The 21678-nt window shown below is 47.8% G+C and overlaps 1 protein-coding gene across 9 annotated transcripts in view; it reads left to right on the top strand.

Annotated features, from left to right (window-relative positions):
- The window catches only part of LOC129051277 (tensin-3-like), a 159434-nt gene extending 141580 nt beyond the window's left edge, over positions 1 to 17854 (top strand). For 5 of the 9 annotated variants that reach the window (XM_063718474.1, XM_063718468.1, XM_063718471.1 and 2 more), the window contains 4 exons: positions 6597 to 6726; positions 7053 to 7118; positions 10600 to 10704; positions 11600 to 13381. In XM_063718474.1, coding sequence (XP_063574544.1) covers positions 6597 to 6726; positions 7053 to 7118; positions 10600 to 10704; positions 11600 to 11853 — 555 coding nt within the window. In that variant the 3' untranslated portion in view covers positions 11854 to 13381. The other 4 variants (XR_010138124.1, XR_010138123.1, XM_063718469.1 and 1 more) reach the window with 4 other exon arrangements.
- The last annotated feature ends 3824 nt before the right edge of the window (positions 17855 to 21678 follow it).

Genomic DNA, 21678 nt, shown 5'->3' on the forward strand with positions numbered 1-21678 from the left:
CTGAGCACGTTCAGCGTGCGGCCTGCATGAGAGGATGTGGTGGACATGAGAGTGGGCAGTGCAGGGCTCCTGCTCCCGGGAGTCTGGGTCCTCCAGGGAGATGAGCATGCAGATAGCTAGGGCAGGTGGAACTGAGCATGGCAGAAGGTGTGCCGTGGCAAGAACTGAAGGTTAGGTGGGAGAGACGATTTCCAGCGTGTCAGAGAAGGCGTGGCTTCACAGCAGAGCTCACATCTGTGGTCGACCTGGAGAATAGAAGCCCAGGGTGTCACTGCCAGTGCTCCTATCAGAGTCGGGAGTGCATCTTTTGCCAAAGCCCAGAAATCTCAGTGCTGTTGACTCCCTCTGAAAACGATCTAAGGGAACAACACAGGAAGAAAAAAATGTGGTTGCACGTTTCTCATTATTGGCAAAGCATCCCTAGAGAGGAGCGGGAGCCATCCCCTCCTCCTGTTCACGCTTCTTCTGGGTGTTCTGAGGGTGTGCAGTGCAGGAGTAGCACCGGATTCATCCTCTCCAGCCTCTTCCCACCTTCCAGTGACCCACTCTGCCATGCTCAGCACAGGATGCCCACGCCGCCTTCACTTTGCCCTTCATTCAGTTTTTCCCTGTGACTGCTTGACATGCCCTGCTGCAGGTTCACTGAGCACACCTTAAGTTGAGAAGGCTGCAGTGGGGGAAGAAGTTACAGGGCCTTTTCTGTGTAAAGTTCAGATACGCAGGTGGTTTTATTTCTTTTGGCAACAGTCATGGCTTGGAGAGGATCCTAAGGAGCAGAAAGCATGTGCATAGATTTATACCCTGAAGACTGCAGATGTCTTGGTGCTCTCAGTCTGGGTGTTTTCTGAGGCTGTCTGTGTACTTTTGAAGGCGGAAAGTGGCTTCCCAGGCGGGCTAGCCATCCTTCATCCTCCTCCTTCGAAAGGCCTCTTGTCCTCTTTGAGTTTTCCCCTCCATGGTTCTGGTGTCTGCCTTGCCTGCGGGGACATCTGCCTGGCTTTCCTCATGAGGGCCTCTGCACTGGGACTTACTGGCAAAGATCACAGTCATCAAGTTCACAGAGAAGGAAGGGCCAGAGTCAAGTCTAACTGCAGAAAGTGACTTGGGAAAACAGAGCCCCACTTGCCACTCCCTGGACTCAGTTACTAGCAGGTGGAGCTGCTGCAGGCAACAGCAAAGCTGACCGTGACTCGCCGTCTGCCTTCGCCTCGACACAGCCAGCCCATCCCTGCTCAGCCCCTCCCAGTTGCACACCTGACCCGTCCCATCTTTGCAACATGCTTTTCGCCAAAAGTCAGATTCTTAAGCCTGCTCCTTTCAAAAGGGCAGAACCTCAAGAGGTTTAGTAAATATGGCATTGTCGGGCAGTGCCATGGAGAGGGCAGCTGAGGCCTTGTGTAACCCTGTTCAGGAACTCATGCGGGCCCATCAGGAGTCTGGCAGGGCTCCAGGGGCCTGATCCGGCTTGCTCCCTCCCTGATCTCGGCTCTCAGGTCCAGAGTTTGTAAACACATGCTTCGTCTTGCTCCCCCTGCTTGGGCAAATCCACGGCCACTTGAATTTTGTGTTCATGGTTGCTGGCTCTAGAACCTTGCTCCGGTGACCCGACTTGTAAACAAAGGTGTTGCCTGCTCAAGAAGTTTTCACAAACAAACAGTGCTGTTGCTGGTTGTTTCTTACCAAGGGCACTTACATAAGGCCAGGGAAAATGAAAGTGTTCTCCTGAGACTCTGCCCCAGGAGAGGTTTCTACAGATCTCTGTTGGACACATCACAGCATTATTTTGTGATTGTCTTTTCCTCTCGCTTTTAGACTGGGCTGCGTCTTAATCCATGCTGTCGTCTCAGCATAGTGGACTTGGTTGTGTTTTCACTTGCAGCCAGTATTTACCCACCTTTCAATTGCTTTAGGTCATGAATTACAATATTGCGAACATCTGAAATCATTTTCGGCTCCAAGCGAAGAAATCATGGTTTAGTTTTGGCCCTACCTGACTTAAGTCTTTGACCTATGGGGCTTAGCTATCTAACTTTCTACCCTCCAAATATGTGGCTGTAACTCATTCTCTGAGTTCACAGATTCCTTGAGGCCTACGTAGACAGTTGCCTGGGCCACCAGTGGAGCGTTGAGTGAGAACGCTACTCTTTTCTGTTAGGGATGCTTTGAGGGTTCTGCTCTTTTGCTTAGTAAATTTAGGGGAAGCAGATCTGAATAGGAGCTGCCCAGCAACGACTGGCATTGGGGGAGTATAGGAACCTGAGGGCTGACTTCTGAATTGGGGACTGGCATTCCTGGGGCTGATACCTTAAGCCTTGACCCTCTTGGTACAAGGTGCTTTTTCTCTTGTTGATGGAGAGTTTGAAATAAAAATACACTTATGTGGCCTAAAGTTAAGCAAGTCATCAGCGTCTTTAAACACTGGATTGATGGATAACTTCTTTGAGAATTCCACGTGTCTGCCTTCGACTTGGTGTACTCCAGGAGCAAATGAGGTCCAGGCAGGGCTCTGTTCCTGGTCACCAGCAACTTGTCCAGTCCAGTCAAGGGCACAGGCATATTTTTATTTTTATTTTTATTTTTTGAGACGGAGTCTCGCTCTGTCGCCCAGGCTGGAGTACAGTGGTGCAATCTTGGCTCACTGCAAGCTCCACCTCCCGGGTTCATGCCATTCTTCTGCCTCAGCCTCCCGAGTAGCTGGGACTACAGGCACCGGCCACCATGCCCGGCTAACTTTTTGTATTTTTTTAGTAAAGACGGGGTTTCACCATGTTAGCCAGGATGGTGTCGATCTCCTGACCTTGTGATCCGCCCGCCTCGGCCTCCCAAAGTGCTGGGATTACAGACGTGAGCCACCGCGCCCGGCCCGGCACAGGCATATTTTTACACCACTATTAGAAAATAAATTTTTGCGATGGTTTCTGAATTGCCTCATCAGACTAAAAGAAAGCAAGAGTGCTTACAGGCCTTCCCACTGAGATCATCATTCACCCTATATGTTTTTGAGTACCAAGTGCCCTCTCTCTAGAAGCTTATGCCCTTTAAATAATATATTCATATAAATATAGCATATCATTATTGGATTTATGAATTATATTAATATGTAGTGCTAATTTAATCTTTATAACAACATAGCCAGGTCAATATCATAATACTCATTTTGCAGTCAGAGAATTTAAAGTCTAAAGAGGCTACAACATTCTGAAGATCTGAGTGCTCCCAGTGATTTGTGATGTTGGCATCACACCCACGTACTTTTGTGGTTGGCTCTATGATAGCATGGTGACAGGCCATGCGCAGCCTTCGTTGCAGTGCTTGCTATTTCTTATTTCGTTTTTCTATGCTACCAAATCGTGACTGCACATCTTTGAGTTGTTATTTTAAATGCAGATATTCTAAAATCTGAAGGCAAAGGATCAACATATTCTAGAAACACTCTGGGGAGACCCAGGTAAATAAAGTTAAAGCCGGAGGGATGAAGAGAAAATTATAGACTTGAATCACTCTAATCTTTACGAAATGTTTGCATTACTATTATATCTTAAAGGGAGGCATTTGGGGGCCCTCGTACCAAGTACCATGTTGATTGTTCTTTCTGTTAAGTATTACAAGCATAATTCTGAGCTCTTGCCATCGGTCCTAAAAAGATTTGTTGGTGTAGATAACGCATAATTATTGCACACTATGGAGGGCTCCTGGTTGGTGAGTGGATTTTGTCTCAAGATCTGACCTGCTGTGTTGATGGTGGTTGCTGGGAGCCCCGAGTTAGGGAAAATCCTGTGATTTTCCGTGTCTTTCAGAAGAAGCCGGAGTCAGTTCATGATTTGGTCAGGGGGACTGGAGGGGGTGGTGTTTACCTCCCTTAATCAAGAGGAAAGAGATTTAATATGAAACAGGGAGTGTGTATGATGAGGCCGTTAGGATCTCAAGCCAGCAAACAAAGTTAGCATTAAAATACACAGAGAAACCCCTGAAGGGAGGGCCACATGATTTCAGGCAGCAGTTGTTCTCTGCCAGTGGGATAGACCGCTGTTTCTTTCACTGTGGAGCCTTAGGAGTATTTGAAAGCTTGTGCTGTGAAAAATAGGAATCTTACAGGAGAATCATATGGGGCCTGGAGAGGAACCTGTTTGGGACAGGCCGATTCCCATCTCCCGCCGCTCTGTACCTCCTGGGCACCATGGCCTGCCTTCTCCTCCCTTCTGGTATGTGGAGGGAGCTGGGATTGCTGCGGGAGGTGCAGTGTGTTTGTGTGTAGCTGCTATGAGGAGCAGTGGGGGGACCTGGGGGAGCATCCTGGATTCCTGAAGAGGGAGGGCAGGACCTGGCCTGGAAGGAGGCCCTGCGCTGGGCGGGGCGGTACTGACGGGAGGGGCACAGTGAGCTGCGGTTGGGGAGATTCCACTGTGCCCCTTATGCGGCCTGTACTGGAGCCCACAGCTCCCTCTGTTTTCACCCAGGACACTCCCTGCCTGCCAGGACCGAGCCCACAGCTGCCTCCTGAGGAATTTCCTGACTCCTGTGGGCAGATGTTGGTGCCCATGTCAGCACAGGCTGCGTGAGCTATCAGCTGACATCCTGTTGTTGTTTTTATTTTTTTAAATCTCTGGTTCCCTTAAATATTTATAAAATTTGAGAGCAAGACTGGCTTGAATTGGGGCCTCTCTTTTCCTTTTCCCTTCCCTAACCACTTTTCACTCCCCGTTTGCAAGGCACCAGTGGGAAGAAGGCAGACAGGGAGAGGTGGGTGCTATCATCCTTAGCAGTGGGGACGCATGTGTGGATTTACCCTTGGCCAGAAGGACCTCCGTCTGGGGATCTCTACAATATGCCCCAGGTTGAAGCATTTGAGGGGTGGTCAGTGTACTGAGTGTGGGGCATGCGGAGCTCAAAGGAGGGACCCAGATAGTCTCAGAACATCCTGGAAGGATCCCTGCAAGGGCAGCCTTTGATTGAGTCTTGCTGAGAAGTCAGACAGTCTCAGACAGAGGTGGTAGATTTGTGGCCAATGTGCCATTGGCTGTTGGAAAGCAAATTGAGGCAACATTTCTTCACAATGCCAGTTCTCTCTACTTGCAAACACCCTGGTTCCTGGGCCCCTGGAGGCCAGGCCTGAGTCTGAGCCCCATGTTTACGGCACCCCTGGCCAGTGCCAGGCCATACAAGGGAGACCCAGTCATGTTTGTCAACAGGGAACATCCTTCTACAGTCTTAATTATATTTTTTGGTTTGTTTACCCGTCCCTTTCCTTGTAGATAGCACAAGGGTAAACATCTTCTGCGTCTGCCTGGAGTCACAGCTCCCTGCCTCCTTGGCTGGGCTTCTGGGTCTTTTGTTCCTCTGGTGGACGTTCATCTGGTTAGGGAAGACAGAGCCCTCCCTGCCACGTTCTCCTGCGTGCTGGTCTGGATCATATCTGCTGCGGTGGCTTCTCATTTACTGTTGTGAGGCATGTGATATTTTAAAGCCATCTCTCTCCAAGAAAAGTCTCTTTTACGGGAACGTGGCTGTCTCTGCTAGTCACCACCCCTCAGCCTCGGGGTGGGGGAGGTGCCCGCCTGTGCACGGTTTGGTCTGAGAGCAGAATCTAGCCTGTCCAGGGCCTTCGACCTTCTGGGGATTTGGGAAAGTGCCACTACCTGGTGGTCCTGCCCCTGATCTCTGAGTGAGGGGTGTCCCTGTCCCTGCAGCTCTCCCAGCTGTGGCCTGAGAACCCTCCCAATGATGCCAGTGCTGCGCACGGTCACAAGAAGCAGGGGGGCCCCAGTTATAAAGGCAGGTCGGGACACTCAGGCGCCTGCTCTGCCCACCGTTCCCCACATGCCAGGCATCTGCAAGGAGGGGCTCTACCCTTTGGCTCATTGGCACAATCATTTAGGGTACTTGAGCTGCACCCTGGGGACCTCATGAACCCTAGCTTGAGTTCAAATCACATCAGGGTGATTCTGAACACTTGTCTCACACGACCCCTGACAGGACCTCTGGACAGTCAGGCATGGGAAGCTAAATGCCAACACCCTCTCTGTCTCCCTCTCTCCCTTCCTCCTTCTTTGTGTCTCTGTCTCTAAATTACAGCATGCACATAATCATTTAGGATAGTACACACAGTAATGACCAGCTGCTTCTTTTTGGAAAACAAAAAGCTTTAAGTTGCAACATGGAGCATTGAGATCAAAGAAAAGCTATCACAATCAGTTGTTAAAGTCTAGAAAAAAGAGACCATGGAATTCCATTTTTCAGATGTGTTCCAAAACAGGGCACATTCAGGTGGTCTGAAAGGGTTTAGGTGTGGCCTCTCTGAGGACTAGCGATAGTGGTGTTCAGAGCTGTGGTTCCACAGGAGCAGCACAGGGAACACATTGAAGCCTCCAGTGGAGCCCCGCACCCAGCAGCAGCAGTGTGGTGCCTCTGCCTGCACCCCAGCTGTCTGCAGGCGCCTGTCCCCCAGGGCTGAAGTTCCACTCCAAAGCGTGAACTCCCAGCCAGAGTCCAGAGGGGAGGCCCTGCTGTGCTGGCCTCCGCAGAGTGTGTTCCTTGCTGGGAGCATGTGTCCCCGCTGCAGCTGCTTTGTTTTGTTTTGTTTTGTCTTTCTAACCCAGGTGAAATGCTACCACAAGAAGTACCGCTCGGCCACCCGTGATGTCATTTTCCACCTGCAGTTTCACACTGGGGCTGTGCAGGGCTACGGGCTGGTGTTTGGGAAGGAGGATCTGGACAATGCCAGCAAAGGTGAGGCGCGGAGCTGGCAGCCCTGTGCTTGTGGGCAGCTGTGGTTGAATCTCCTTGGTTGATTCTTTCACTATCCTCTCTACCCTCTTTCCAAAATTCAGCCTACTGACAAAATTGTTCCCAAATCGGGAGAAAGTGATCATTGATCTTTGGGGGAAAAAAATTATGGATAACCAATGAAACTGCCTGTACTTTCTGTATCATGGGGCGTCTTTATTGCAGATTTGCGAGTGGTGCTGCACTGGTTGGAATAAAGGACAAAGTCAGCCCATCCTTTTCCAGTTAATCATCTCCACAAATGTGTTAAAACACATTGTTTTCTTCAGATGACCGTTTTCCTGACTATGGGAAGGTTGAATTAGTCTTCTCTGCCACGCCTGAGAAGATTCAAGGTGGGTAGCTTGGTGGAATACGGGGAGGTCCTTGTTGACACTGGTGAAAGGTGCATGATGGCTACACTGGGGCTGTAGTACTAGTCTCCTGCCTTTGTGCATATTTGGAGATTTCTGTGATTAATTTTATTTAAATTCAGGATATTGGATAGTGGAACAAGAAGGCCCACTTGTGTCAGTAAGCCCCAGAAGTGGCGTGACTTGCTCACAGCCACTCAGCCAGGAGAGCCCTTGGGCATGACTGGCCGTTCTTGTAGGAGTAAGGTGGTATTGCATTGTGGTTTTAATTTGCATTTCCCTGGTGGTTAGTGATGTTTAGCATTTTTTCGTGTGTTTTGTTGGTCATTTGTATATCTTTTGAAAAATGTCTGTTCATATCATTTGCCCACTTTTTGATGAGATTATTTATTTTTGTTGAGGATTTGTTCGAGTTCCTTGCAGATTTTGGATATTAGCTCTTTGTCAGATGCATAGTTTGCAAATATTCTCTCTCACTCCGTGGGTTCTGTTTACTCTGATGATTATTTCTTTTGTGGTACAGAAGATTTTTGGTTTAATTAGGTCCCATTTACTTATTTTTGTTCTGTTGCATTTGCTTTTGGGGTCTTAGTCATGGATTATTTGCCTAAGCAAATGCCCAGAAGAGTTTTTCCTAGGTTGTCTTCTAGACTTTTTGTGGTTTCAGGTCTTAGATTTAAATCTTGGATCCATCTTGAGTTGATTTTTATAATATAAGGTGAGAAATGGGGATCCAGTCTTATTCTTCTACATGTGGCTAGCCAGTTTTCCCAGCACCGTTTGTTAAATAGGGTATTCTTTCCCCAGTTTATGTTTTTGTATGCTTTGTTGAAGATCAATCGGTTGTAGTCAGTTGTATTTCTGGATTCTCTATTCTGTTCCATTGATCTGTGTGTCTACTTTTATACCATGATGTTTTGGTAACTATAGCCTTTTAGTATAGTTTGAAATCCAATAATATGATGCCTCCAGATTTTTGTTTTGTTTTGTTTTTAGGATTGCTTTGGCCATTTGGGCCCCTTTTTGGTTCCATATGAATTTTAGGATTTTTTTTTTCTAGTTTTGTGAAAAGTGATGTTAGTATTTTGATAGGAATTGCATTGAATCTGTAGATTGCTTTGGACAGTATGGTCATTTTCAGTATATTGATCCTTCCAATCCATGAGCATGGGATGTGTTTCCACTTGTTTGTGCCATTTCTGATTTCTTTCAGCAGTGTTTTGTAGTTCTCCTTGTATGGATCTTTCACCTTTTGATTAAGTATATTTCTAGTTTTTTTTTTTTTTTTAGCTGTCTTAAATAGAATTGAGTTCTTAATTTGATTGTCAGTTTGGTCATTGTTGGTGTATAGCAGTGCTACTGATATGTGTACATTGATTTTGAAACCTGATACTTTACTGAATTCGTTTATCAAATCTAGAAGTCTTTTGGAGGAGTCTTTAGTGTTTTCTAGGTATATGATCATATCATTGGCAAATAGCAACAGTTTTAATTCCTCTTTTCCAATTTAGGTGCCCTTTATTTCTTTCTCTTAGCTGATTGCTCTGGCAGTACTATTCCAGTACTATGTTGAATAGAAGTGGTGAAAGTAGGCATCCTTGTCTTGTTCCACTTCTCAGGGGGAATGCTTTCCACCTTTCCCCATTCAGCATGACATTGGCTGTGGGTTTGTCATATATGGCTTTTATTATTTTGAGGTAAGTCCCTTCTCTGCCTAGTTTGTTGAGTGTTTTTATCATAAAGGGATGCTAGATTTTATCGAATGCCTTTTTCGCATCTACTGAAATGACATATGGTTTTTGTTTTTAATTCTGTTTGTATGGTGTATCACATTTATTGACTTCTGTATGTTAAATCATCCCTGCTTTCCTGGGATGAAATCCACTTGATCATGGTGTATTATCTTTTTAATGTGCTGTTAGATTCAGTTAGCTAGTATTTTGTTGAAGATTTTTGCATCTATGTTCATCAGGGATATTTGTCTGTGATTTCTTTTTGTGTTTGTGTGTGTGTTTTATATTCTTTCCCAGTTTTGGTATCAGGCTGATACTGGCTTCATAGAATGAGTTAGTTAGGGACAATTCCTCTTTCTCAGTCTTTGGAATTGTTCAGTAGGGTTGGCACCAATTCTTCTTTGAATGGATGGTAGAATTCAGCTGTGAACCCATCTGGCCCTGGGCTCTTTTTTATTGGCATTAAAAAAAATTATTGATTCATTTTCACTGCTTGTTACTAGTCTGTTCAGGGTTTCCGTTTCTTCCTGATTTAATCGAGGAGGGTTGTCTGTGTCCAGGAATTGACCAATTTTCTCTCAGTTTTCTAGTTCATATACATAAAGGTGTTCATAGTAGTCTTGAATGATCTTTCGTGCTGGTTGTAATGTTTCAAGTTTCATTTCTAATTGAATTTATTTGAATCTTCTCTCTTCTTGGTTAATCTAGCTAATGGTCTATCAATTTTGTTTATCTTTTAAAAATACCAGCTTTTTGTTTCATTGATCTTTTGTATTTTGTTTGAATTTCATTTAGTTCTGCACTGATTTTTGTTTTTTATTTTCTTCTACTAGCTTTGTGTTTAGTTTATTCTTACTTCTCTAGTTCCTTGAGGTTTGACGTTAGGTTGTCAATATGTAATCTTTCAGACTTTTTGATGTAGGCATTTAGTGCTATAAACTTTTCTCTTAGCACTGGCTTTGCTGTATCCCAGAGGTTTTGATAACTTGTGTCACTATTATCATTCATTTCAAGGAATTTTTAAATTTCCATCATGATTTCTTCATTAAGTAACCAGCATTTTAAAAAGAGAATTAGAAGTATAGTAGGCTGCAAGTATTATGTGCAAAACAAATTTTTTCCCTAAAAAATATATTTCAAAAGAAACCAGTCCCTTTATCATCAAGGTGAATTGTCCAGATCCATCACCAAGATCCACATCCATGGGAGTTTTGTTTCCCTTTTTAATAGCTATGTAAATAATCATGCTTTTTCTATGTTCATTGTCATAGATTTAGGCAAAAACCTTTAAATACATGGCTTGTGTGTTAAAAATCCCCTTGGTGTTCCTAAAAAGACTTGAAGGGAGGAGTGTGGATCTGAGAGCCTGGAGCCTGGATTCAAATCTGTGGGCTCTGAGGCTCAGAGACAGCTTATCGGGCCTCTGTGTCCTCATCAGTGAGGTGGTCTGAAGACTCCTGTTTTGCAGAAGTGTCCAAGCCTGGGACACCGTGGATGAAAAATCAGTGCTTACTTATCCCTTTCCCCTCGTGGTTTTAACTATGGTTCTATCTGTGGAAAATCCTCCACAGTCTCTGATTAGTGTCGTGGCTCCTGGCAGGAGGGTGGAGGATGGAGTGGCTTCTCTCTCCTGCTCAAGTCAGGCTGCTCACCTGTCCTTATGGTGGAGTCCAGTGGATGGAGGTGATGGGTTTCACTGGGACTAATGTTGCTGCCTGTGCCCTGTGCAGGGTCCGAACACTTGTACAACGACCACAGTGTGATTGTGGACTACAACACAACAGACCCACTGATATGCTGGGACTCGTACGAGAACCTCAGTGCAGATGGAGAAGGTGCGTGTGGTCATCTTGTGTGCAGTTATGGAGGTTAAGGGTGCAGGGAAGACAGCCCACTCAAAGATCTGAAGTGTTTTGCAGTCTGCTAAGAAGAAAAAAATCCCTGTTTTCTCAGAGGTCCAGAATCACACCTTTGTGTGACACTGTTGTGAGTTTTGAGGGTCTTCATGAGAATAAGGCATGGTGAGTTTGGGTCAGGGCTTTTTGTGAAGCTGTAACGGGTGGATGAGCTGTCAGTGAAGTAATATCCAGGAGCTCCTTGGCCTGAACTTGTGTGTATGTATAATGCCAGGGACCATTGCCCCTTCTTCCCTCCCTTCCTCTTTGCTGTTGTACGGCCCCACATGCAACAGACATCTTGTTTTAATTTCTGTTTGCTTGTTAGTCTAGTGTTCCTGATTTATGGCTGTATCATTTAAATCTCTGCTTTCATTAAACCATCTCACCCAAACATGTCCTCTGTTCACCTGTGGAATACGCACATTGGGTCATAGCTAGGAGCGTGAAGGAGGAAAGGAAGGAAGGGGCAGCTGTGTGCTGGAATCTCCACAAGACACAACTGGAGGCTGATTTCAAAGGAGAGGAATTGAGGCTTTTCCTGGCGTGTCATGCTGATCTCTTGTCTTTTTCAACCACCGACTGAGAATCAGACTTGCTTTGGGAAAGAAATTAAAACACTTTTTGTCAGATTAGTTACATCCAGATGTAAAATAGCTAAAAGCAAGTGTTGTGGAAAGAACTGCAGTAACACCCCATCTTTGTGGCTCGCTGAGCTTCCCATGACTCCAGGAAGGTGGTGTCTGTGGTTAGTGAGAAAGGACACCAATTGTGTGTCCCAGGGCAGCACACGGCTCCTCTCTGTTGCCCTGGGGAAAACCTTGCTCCTTCATAGGCCTTCTGGGATGGAATTTCAACTCAAGGAATTGTTGCAACGCAAATACACCTGGACCAGAAGTGGAGACCCACAGACGGAATGCTGATGGTAAGGACATTAAAACACAGATGAAATCTGGGGATAGTGGGCAAGTTGTTGTGGATGGGGAGAGCCTTGCTCTGGCCTGTAAAGTAAACAGAGTATTCTTTGCTGGTGTGAATTATTCAGCACACCAGTCCTTCCAGATAACCAGCACGTTAAAAGAAATGTAGCTGAAAACTCTTAGAAAATGATACATTGTCTCTCAAAAGATCACAGTGCACACTGGAATCTTAAAGCTGTGAGAATAATTTCATAAGATTTGTCAAACAACAATTATCAAACTTTTTGATCACGGAGCTCTTTTTCCAGTAACGTCTGTTTGCGTCTGCATAGCTATACTCTGTCTATCACATGGTGATGTTTTCCACTGGAGGAGAGAAGGGTGAAGCAGTGGCTGGTGAAGTGTGTAAATAATCAGTGCAAGGCAAGATGGGGAAAGGGGCTAATTTGGAGAGCTGGATGGGAACTCTGAGGACAGCTGACTTAGCATCCTAAATTCCAGGCTGAGGCGAGTGGATTTTACCAGAGAGGTCCCTTGCTGCATGGGAGCCAGTGAGAAGCGCTCTGTCCTGAAGTGACGATTTGGTGGCTGTGCCGAGTCTCCTGGAGAACAGGGAAGCGAGTTGTGGAAAGGTCATTCTCGTGATGCTGGGAGGTTCCTTGCTTGCCAAGGGAGGGGTGAGCCTGGAGGGTTATTGACCATGAGGGAGGCAGGGGTTCTAAAACACAGGTGGGTGTTCTCTGTGCCAATGACATAAGAGGGGAGCAGTGAAGTCCAGAGGACAGTGTGGAGGAGCCCCAGCTCCTGTGAGGAGCATGCTGTGGAGGGCGGCTCTGTGCTTAGTCCCGCAGTGGGTGCCCCGCTGTTGTCCCCAAGCTGGCTCCCAGCTGAGCCTGTGACCTGCCTGCGGGGCAGACTTTATCCTTCCCATGTCACAACCAGAGAACTGAAAGCTGGGCTCCTGCAGCACGTCACTCACAGGTGGTGAAGGACCTACGTTGATTTTATGTAGAAAACATATAGACAGAAAATCAGTTGAGTGTTCACCATCCTTTAGGGGTTACATGAAACTTTGCAGAGAACCCTCTGTGGAATTACGTGTGTGAGCGTGTGTGTATAGATCCATATGTTGTAGAGGACTTGCCGTTATCACTGGGTGAAATAGACAGAATTCAGTCTTAAAGACTCAGCCACCTCAGCGTCTCCTGAAGATGCAGAGGGAGATACTTCTTTACTTAGAGGCCCTCTCAGCCCATTCATGCTGCCTTAACAGATGACCATAACCTGGGTGTCTTAAACAACAAACGTGTATTTCTACTTTGAGAGGCTGGGAAGTCCAAGATCAGGCAGCCAGCCTGGCGGATTCTGGTGAGAGCTGTCATCTGGTTGCCAACTCCTGCCTTCTTGTGTCTCCACGTGGTGGTGAGGAGAGGAAGCTCCTTGGGGCCTCCTTTCTGAGGGCATCAATCCCACTTATAGGGGCTCCACCCTTATGCTCTGAGCACTGCCAAAGGTCCTGCCTCCTAATATCATCACACTGGGGATTAGGTTTTGATGTATGAATCTTAGGGGACACAGATATTCAGTCCACAGCAGATACTCAATGCGTGTTTCTTGAATGAATGATTAGAGAAGCAATTTGAACTTTAAATATCTAAGGCCCTGACATTACAAATCACAATTCTCATTGGTGTATTTTTCAGGCAGCATCTTCTGAGCCAGTGGTGTGAGCAGGTGGGAGACTGCTGTGGACTGTGTGGTTGGAGGTGGTGGAGCCATGCAAGTGATGGTCTGGGCATCCACTTGCGACTCTGTGTCACCAAGAGTTGGGTCTAGGGGTGAGTAGAGAAGGTCTAGCATTGCCATGCAAAGGATGGAGCCAGTCAGGAGTGGGTGCATAGGAGTTCTGGAAAGAAACTGAGAAGGACAGGGCAGAGTGGGAAGGACACCCTGGAGAGAGTGGTTCCCAGACAGGAGGGTGAGGAGTCGGATAGGGCGCCAAGGCAGCCAGGTACACTTTGCAGCCAGATTCACAGCTTTGTCATCACTGCTTCCAGGCTTCATAAAGCAGCAGAGACCCCCTTTATGGGCAGAGTCACGCCCAGACTCCTCAGGGATATAGTGGGTGAGAGTGCAGCCTCCTCCCAGCGCCTGGTTCATCCCTTGCAGCCTTGATGATATCTGAAGCCCATGAGCACCCCCAGGGAGATGGAGGGACAGGGGAGGACTCAGAGCAAGCTCAGGACTGGTATCGGGATGCTTACCCAGAACCCACCACACGGAATCTGAGTCGTCTCCCAAAACTGGATCTCAGCAACCTTCCCTTGAACCACTGCCTGAGCATTCTTGAGAATTCCAGCTCCTGAGTTACAGACAAGCATGGAGCCTTTCCTCAAATCTGCATCCCCTCCTCCTGAATCCCCTCCATCCCTACGTGCTGTCTGGCGTGTCTGGGGTACCTGATTCAATGGAGTGAGTTTTATGCTTTTCTTTCTTTCTTTTACATACATTTAAGATTGTATCAATACTTTTTGAAAATGTAAATTATCAAAAAGAAGGAATAATTACCCCCATCTTACCATCTAGAGATGAAGCACTCGTCACTGGTGTATTTTCGGCATGATTTCTAAATATCATGTGATTTGTCATAATAGGATCAGCCTGTGCATTGTTTTATAGCCTGAATTTTTCACTTAACCCACCTCCTTGAGCACCTGTGCACATCTTTAAACTTTTCTTCCCATGTCCTTCTCACTGAGCACACTGGATTCCCTTAGAGGGGCTTCCAAAGTGCGTTTGATCTTATTGCTGCACTCCTGCAGGGTTTCCAAGTTCTGCCTGGGAGACACGAGGCTGCCATCACCACCTCTGCCATCAAAGCTCTGCAGAATCCCCAGGCTTGGGTCCTTTTGAGAAGGTGTTCCCCAGAAAGAGTAGTCACTTGTGGATAGAAAACTCATCCTTGCTGAATTTCCCTCCTCTCTTCCACTCTGCAGCCCTCCTCAGCCCCTCTTTGTCGTGGAGGCCGGTATGCTGCATTGGTGAGCTGTTACTCCAGGCAGCCTTCGCTCTTGCTTGTGGTCAGCAGTGCCTGGCTCGGGTCCCTGGACTGGACACCGCCTGGCGGGTGAAAGGCGGAGTCCCAGCCGCGTTCCCACCAGGGCTTTAGTCTTCAGAGCTGTCCAATGCTTTGAGGAGTTAAGGAAGGTTTGGCAGCCTCTGAAACATTCTCTTTTAGCTGGGAAAATGATGTATTGTGGCACTCTCTTTTCCACCCCTGCCCCTGCCTTTTCTATCCCCACCCCTGCCTGGTTAAAAAACCCCAAAAATGTTGACTTAAGCCACATTTATCTCTAGCAGTGGTTGCCGTCCTGGAATGGAGCCCTCTGCAGCTGCCTTCAATCTGGGCCTGTGTTAGGGGAGTGCCTGCTTTGATGTGTGAGCGCAACATTCTGCTTCTATACTCAGAAAAGAGCCGGACTTGAATCCGTTCCAGTGTGGGCAAGTGAATACAAACGCCCCGTCTTCAGCACAGAGAGGAGCACATGGCCCTGGTCTCACCGTGGGTCTGTGGTCCTGGCAGGTGGTGGCTGCGGGGGACGGCAGTCATGTCAGTGTTCCCTGGGGTGGTTGCTGTCCCCAAGGAGAGGGAAGAATGTCTCGCGGCACACAGTGTGGCAGCCTGCCGGAAGCCTCACTATCGTATTTTAATCCTCGAGAGAGCTTGTGAGCCCATTTTAGAGATAATGAGAGCAGATCCAAAGAGAAATCAAAAGCTAGGCCAGGGACCCTGGTAGCCTTCTGGCGTTGTACACTGTCAGCGATGGCAGCTGTGACTCAGAATGTGTCTTGTGCTGGAGACCGTGCAGGACAGGGCTCATACCCTTGACTTTCCTCTTTGAGACTTTGAGACTCAGTGAGACTGGGCTGAGTCTCACTGGGTGCCCCACCTCCTTGTCACACAAGAGGGCTGTGGGTGGGGGGATTTCTTACCCTAGTAGGATGTACCAGCTTTTTCAGTATCAGACTTGCTGTGATGGTCTAAGGGAATGCCCACAGCAACATATGTGTCCCTGGATTTGTAATGTCACCACCAAGAACGCAGCGTGTAGACAGATCCCACTGCTCCCTCCTCTCCATGGCTGAGAGTGATGAAAGATGGCCTCACTTCCTTTTTCTCCCCACCATTGGGCCTCAGCCCCTCCAGACAGGATTCTCCCCACAGTACCCTTCAGGGAGGCTCTGCAAAGCCCTGGACCCCCATGTTGCTGAGCCCCATGGAGAACATCTCATTTTCCTCGCTGGACGTCTCTGGAGCATCCGTGTCAGTGGCCACACTCCACATCGGGATGCTTTCTACTTGCTCTCATAAGCCACATTCTCTTTGACTTTCCCAGTCTGTAAAGTGGACTGTTGTAATTGGATGACTCTACAGATACCTCCCTCCAACTCTGAGATTTTTGTTATCATACACACCATTTGTCATATTCACACATCTCGTATTTTCTTGGGAATTGCCATGGCTCTGATGCTGGGGTGGGCGCAGGAAGAAACACAGCAGACCCTCTAATTGGGAAGACACAGATATACATCAGTTGTTGCCACAGGGTGCACCGTGTACCATAATTGGGGTATACCAGGAATTAGGAAAGAATTGAAGAGAAACAACCACTTTGCCTGTACAATCCAAGGAGATTCATGAAGAGGACGGCCCTTGCAGGTAGGGAATGCAGACAGGGTATGCCTAGCCCTGGGCATGGGGCATAGGTGAGCAGCACATATTCATGGGGTGGAAGTGTGTTCCGCCTGGCTGGTGTGTGCAGGAGGAAATAAGAGGTGCTGTGTGTGATGGATCGTGAGATCGGGGAACGTCAGCTTCCTTTCCTGAGCCTGGCTCCTTTGCCGGGTGACAGTGAGGATCCCAGGAGCCACATGACTGGAGGATACAGAAAGATAACAAAGGGGCTGGAGGACTCCCTGGGGGAGGCAGAGTCTGGAGAGGAAGGAGAGTAGAGAATGGGCTTCTGGACTCCCCAGCTAAGAACTGACGGAGGCCTGGACTTGGGTGTGGCTCTGGCGATGGAGAGTAGGGGCCTTTAGATATTTAGGAGGTAGATGAGTAAGACTCTATGACAGATTTAGAGGAAGGGTTGAGCAGCAGGGAAGCTTCAAGAATGGCTGAGGGTTGGAGATGAAGGCCTGCTCTGTCACTCTTGTCCTTGGTTTCTTGCCTTGACCTAGGACTTTTTGAGTGCAGCTCAAACTCTTACCAATCCAAGAGTGTGCAGGACGAGGGCCGTGGCATTGCCAGGTCTGGGCTCTGCCACTTTAAGTGGATACCTTGATGAACATTCCCAGAGTCCAGGCTTTGGGGCTCCCATGGGGCTGCTAAAGCAGGCAGACAGAGGAGATTCACATTTGTCTGCAGCCTTCGCAATAAGACACAGTCCTGAAGTGGCCATACCGTGTTCTCAGAATACTGTTCCGAGCTCCAGGAATGGGCTACGATGAGGACATGTTGGGTCAGGAAGCGCTGGCTGCAGTGTGCAGAGCTGGCCGGGAAGTGCCGGATCAAGCTGAGACCATTCAAGTGTTGCCACTTTGAAAATGGATTTGAAAACTTTCCTCCCCAGACGTTGTTGGGTTTTAAGATTTGGAAATTGAAGTAAACTTTGACAATTTTAGTGGAGGAGGGGGCCGATGGCACCTGACGGATCCTTCAGTCCTGGCTCTGCTCTTTGCTGAGTGCTTGGGTATACACAGTGCCTTGTGTCTGCAGCCTGGTCCTTGTTGGCAAGATGGGGTGCTGCCCCCCAGCATCCAGAGCTGCTCCAGGGCACTTTGCATGGTATTCAGCCACCCTGTGACATTTGACTCTGCACCAGGCAGAAGAATATTTCTTTGGGTCTTGCCCCCATACCAGGCTTTTCTAGGCATTGCTTGCTTGGATAGCTCTAGTGAAAAGCAGCTGTCATCAGGCAACTGAAGTTGTATGAGACAGAAACGGGCCAGATGGGCATGTAGTCCTGTTCTGAGCCTGAGATTTCCTCCCTCTGCATCTCTTGATTGTGAATTGAGGCTGCAAGCCTCCAACCCACAAACACCAAAGGACCCCCTTGCAGGCGTGATCGCAGACCAAACAGCAAATCTTCCTGAATGTCACCTGAGACAGTGGCCTGGGGGTGCTGGCTTCCTCCTGTCTCAAGTGTGAGAGGCCTACCCTCTGTTAAAACCAGGATCAAGTCGTGTGGGTGTTACTTTCAAAAAATTGATACACTCCATCAGAAGAGTGAGGGTGGCATTGGGGGCAGTCAAAAGAGTTGTTCGAGTCCCTGAGCTGCCATCTCATTAAGTGTTCTTACTTTTCGGATCTGACAGTAATCAGAGGAATTGGCTCAAGTTCTATGTTGTCCTGTACAAGTTTGCAGAAATCAGTCCACAAGAGTGGCCTTAATAGTTAAGTAGCATCACCCCCTGAGACAGTGAAAGAGGTGCTGAGAGTTGGCTGGATCCTGGGTCCTCAGGGGCCCCCCAACCCCCAGTCAGCACACAAACCTTGGGCCTCCTCTGCTTCCTGGGAGGAAGGGTACCCCCGATATCCCACTGGATGGGGTGCCCTGTGCATGCAGACAGGGGTCTACAAGGTGGATGGCTTGTTTGTATTTCTGCAGTTACTGTGTCTTCTCCTTCTTCTTCTTCTCCTTCTTCTTCTTCTCCTTCTCCTCCTCCTCCTCCTCCTTCTCCTCCTCCTTCTCCTCCTCCTTCTCCTTCTTTCTTTCTTCTTTCTTCTTTCCTCCTCCTCCTCTTCCTCCTCTTCTTCCTCTTCTTCCTCTGCTGCTGCTGCTGCTTCTGCTGCTGCTGCTTCTGCTGCCGCTGTTGCTGCTTCTGCTGCTGCTTCTGCTGCTGCTGCTTCTTCTGCTTCTTCTGCTTCTGCTTCTGCTTCTTCTTCTTCTCTTCTCCTCCCTCTCTCTCTCCCCTTCTTCTTCTTCTTTTTCTTTTTTTTCTTTGTTTGAGAGAGAATCTCACTCTGTCACCCATGCTGGAGTGCAGCGGCCCAATCTTGGCTCACTGCAACCTCCACCTCCTGGATTCAAGCAGTTGTCCCTGCCTCAGCCTCCCAAGTAGCTGGGACCACAGGTGCCTGCCACCATGCCCAGCTAATTTTTGTATTCTCAGTAGAGATGGGGTTTTCACTATGTTGGCCAGGCTAGTCTTGATCTCCTCACCTCAGGTGACCTGCCCACCTGGCCCTCCCAAAGTGCTGGGATTACAGGTGTGAGCTACCGCGCCTCACCTACTATGTCTTCTTAGAGTCCAGAGGAGCTGTGCTTCTTAATCTCTTTTCACTTTCCTCTGCTATTTGTGGTCAGTATCTCAATTGCTCTTTGGTGACCCTGCCCACTTAACCAACATGCATGCAATGATTCATGCCCCTGTCCTGCATTCCTTCCCCAAAGCTGCAGATCTTTGGACTCTAATTCCCACCTATGGGGACTACAACCTTGACTGTTCTTCTGTTGGTGGATTCCCTGAGACGTGAACCTGGAAGAGGGCTCCATCCCCACAGTCTTCCTGGGACCCTGAGCCACCAAACTTCCCACACCCAGCGTGAGCAGCAGTGTGTGTATGTGTTTGTGTGTGTGTGTGTAGACCCTGGTATAATGAGGATTTGGTCCTTATTCTTCTCACAAGGCCCTTGCTGCCACCCCTTTCCAAGTCACATCTCAGTCAAGCCCCTCTTCCCAGATGTGCTCTTCTGCCCATCTCCTGGTAGGAGTAGGGGGCCAGAATGGCACTCGATCAAACCTGCTGAGTTTCCATCTGTGTCTTCCTTGGGTAGAACCTTTCTCTCCATTGCCTGGAAGAGTCAGGGCTGCAACTTCCTTTTGCCTCTCTGTAAGAGCCTGCAATTGCACTTGTGCCAAGTCGGGGAAAGAGAGCACCTGCCGACTTTAAGTATTTGATAAACAGAACCAAAATGCGAGAGAGAACGAGGCTGGGACTGAAGAAAAGCAGAGTCTCTTCCTCACATGCACACGCTTCTGTGTGCCTGGCCCACAGGGTCATCCTCACCATCTTCCTCAGCCCTTGGCTGGAAGAGTAGAACTTGTGCGTGCTCTGGCTCTTCTCTTTCAGGCTTAAAGGAATGTCTGGGGAGGCCTTTTAGATTGTGCATGCAAGACTGTCTCATCTACTCCTTTCTTTGGAAAGTGCTGCAAGACGGAGCTGCCAGTGCTTCCTAGGGGAGGGAAAGGTTGCGGATGACTTAAGGGAAAAGGGAGGTGTTCATACAAAAGGGGCAGCTGGGACAATCTCTTTGACTTGGGTTTTTTGTCCTTGTGGGGCCAGGGACCCTTACATGGAGGTGCACCCTCACGGCCTGCATCTCTGACCCCATTCGGCCATCTGGGCTAGGAGACCACCATCCACATGCACGCTCCCTTTAAGGAAATGATTCTCCTGCCTTTTACGGTGATGTTCTTGGTGCTGGCATTGACCTTAGGAGTAACAATATTCTTGGGGTCAACAGCTTTCAAACTCTATGCCTGTGGCTCCAGGATTCCAAGTTGGTTATTAAGGAGCAGCCCCAGCCTCTCTCCATCCACTCCTGTCAGAACCCTCCGCAGCCCAAGCCCCACCTTGATCTTTTTCTGTTTTTATATTGGGTTTCTGCATAAAGATTTGTTTGAAGATCAAGTTCTGCTATTGAAAGTTGGGAACTCTGGCCTTGTACTGTTGATTCTGGGACTTTAGATAGTTAAAGTTGTGTTTAAATGTTGACAAACAAGCTACTTGATGTTAAACACGCATTCAGTTGCATGTAAATTGTCACTTAATCTCTCTGTAAGTCCAAGGACAGAGGGGATGCAGTTGTTGTATTCCATTACTATTATCTAAGATGCCATGGAGGGCAGGGCATGTGAGGTAGAAGGCATAGGTATCAGAGACTAGTGGGTGTGTTCCTTACTTAAATTTTTTAACATAGCACAGACTGCAGAGGATATTTTATGTAAAACATCCAGCTATTTCTTGAAAAACAGGGTTGACATAATGGCAGCTTGTGCTGTTATGTAAGAAAAGTGAGCTTTAATGGATCTTCAGACTTGCTCAGTTTATCTTGCTGATAGGAGCAATTCTGACCTACTTTGGGGACGAAAGCTGGTTTCCACAGCACTCCTTTCCCCCTGCAGACACTGTGCTGGGTGGGGACGCATGCCAGGCTGAGCAAAGCTGAGACTGCCTCAGCTTGTTGCCTCAGCACTGCCATATACCTAGAGCCTGGCTGTCTGTCGGGGAGACCTGGCATGGAGGTCCGTGGATCAGGGTAAGAGACAGGGTAACCACTTTGCTATGTGAGCCAGGAGTGTGATTAGAGCATGTCACAGAGAGGGAGCCAAGGTCAAGGCCTGTCAAGGGTGGACACCCAGTAACAGTTTCTCTGGCTGGAACTGGGAGCCCAGATTTAAATTCCTAGGGCCCGAGAGACTGACGCAAAGTGCAGGGAAAGCCATTGACCCCAGGAGCTGGGAAAACAGGTTTCTGTGGACAGGAGGAGGGCGTCCCCAGCAAATGTCCTGTGTGTGCTCTGCCTGCACCTACCTGTTGTGGATGTGGGGGGACCCCCTCCAGTTGATAGGGCCTAGGCAGATAGTACAACTGTCCCCAGGAAGTTTTCTTCCACATAGCAAGAGCCAGAGATGTGTTTAGTGTTTCTTTATAAATGCATAGTGATGATTTCTTAACAAGGAAAATATACCCTTTGACATTATGTTCTTTCAGACTTCACCATGGAAAGTTGAATTAATTTACGATTCATGATGGTGACAGTCTATGGAAAATTATACTATGAAAATTCAATAGTATTTGTTTTTGTCAGTGTGAATGTGAGCTAATTTGTGACCTGGGATATATTCTCACTGAAATTAGGCCAAATGGTTAGAGCAATAGCAAGATTTGGTGTTGATTGATTGAGGGAATTCTGCCAAGATCTCAA

The sequence above is a fragment of the Pongo abelii genome, chromosome 19 (assembly GCF_028885655.2).
Source record: "Pongo abelii isolate AG06213 chromosome 19, NHGRI_mPonAbe1-v2.0_pri, whole genome shotgun sequence".
NCBI classification, from domain to species: Eukaryota; Metazoa; Chordata; class Mammalia; order Primates; family Hominidae; genus Pongo; species Pongo abelii.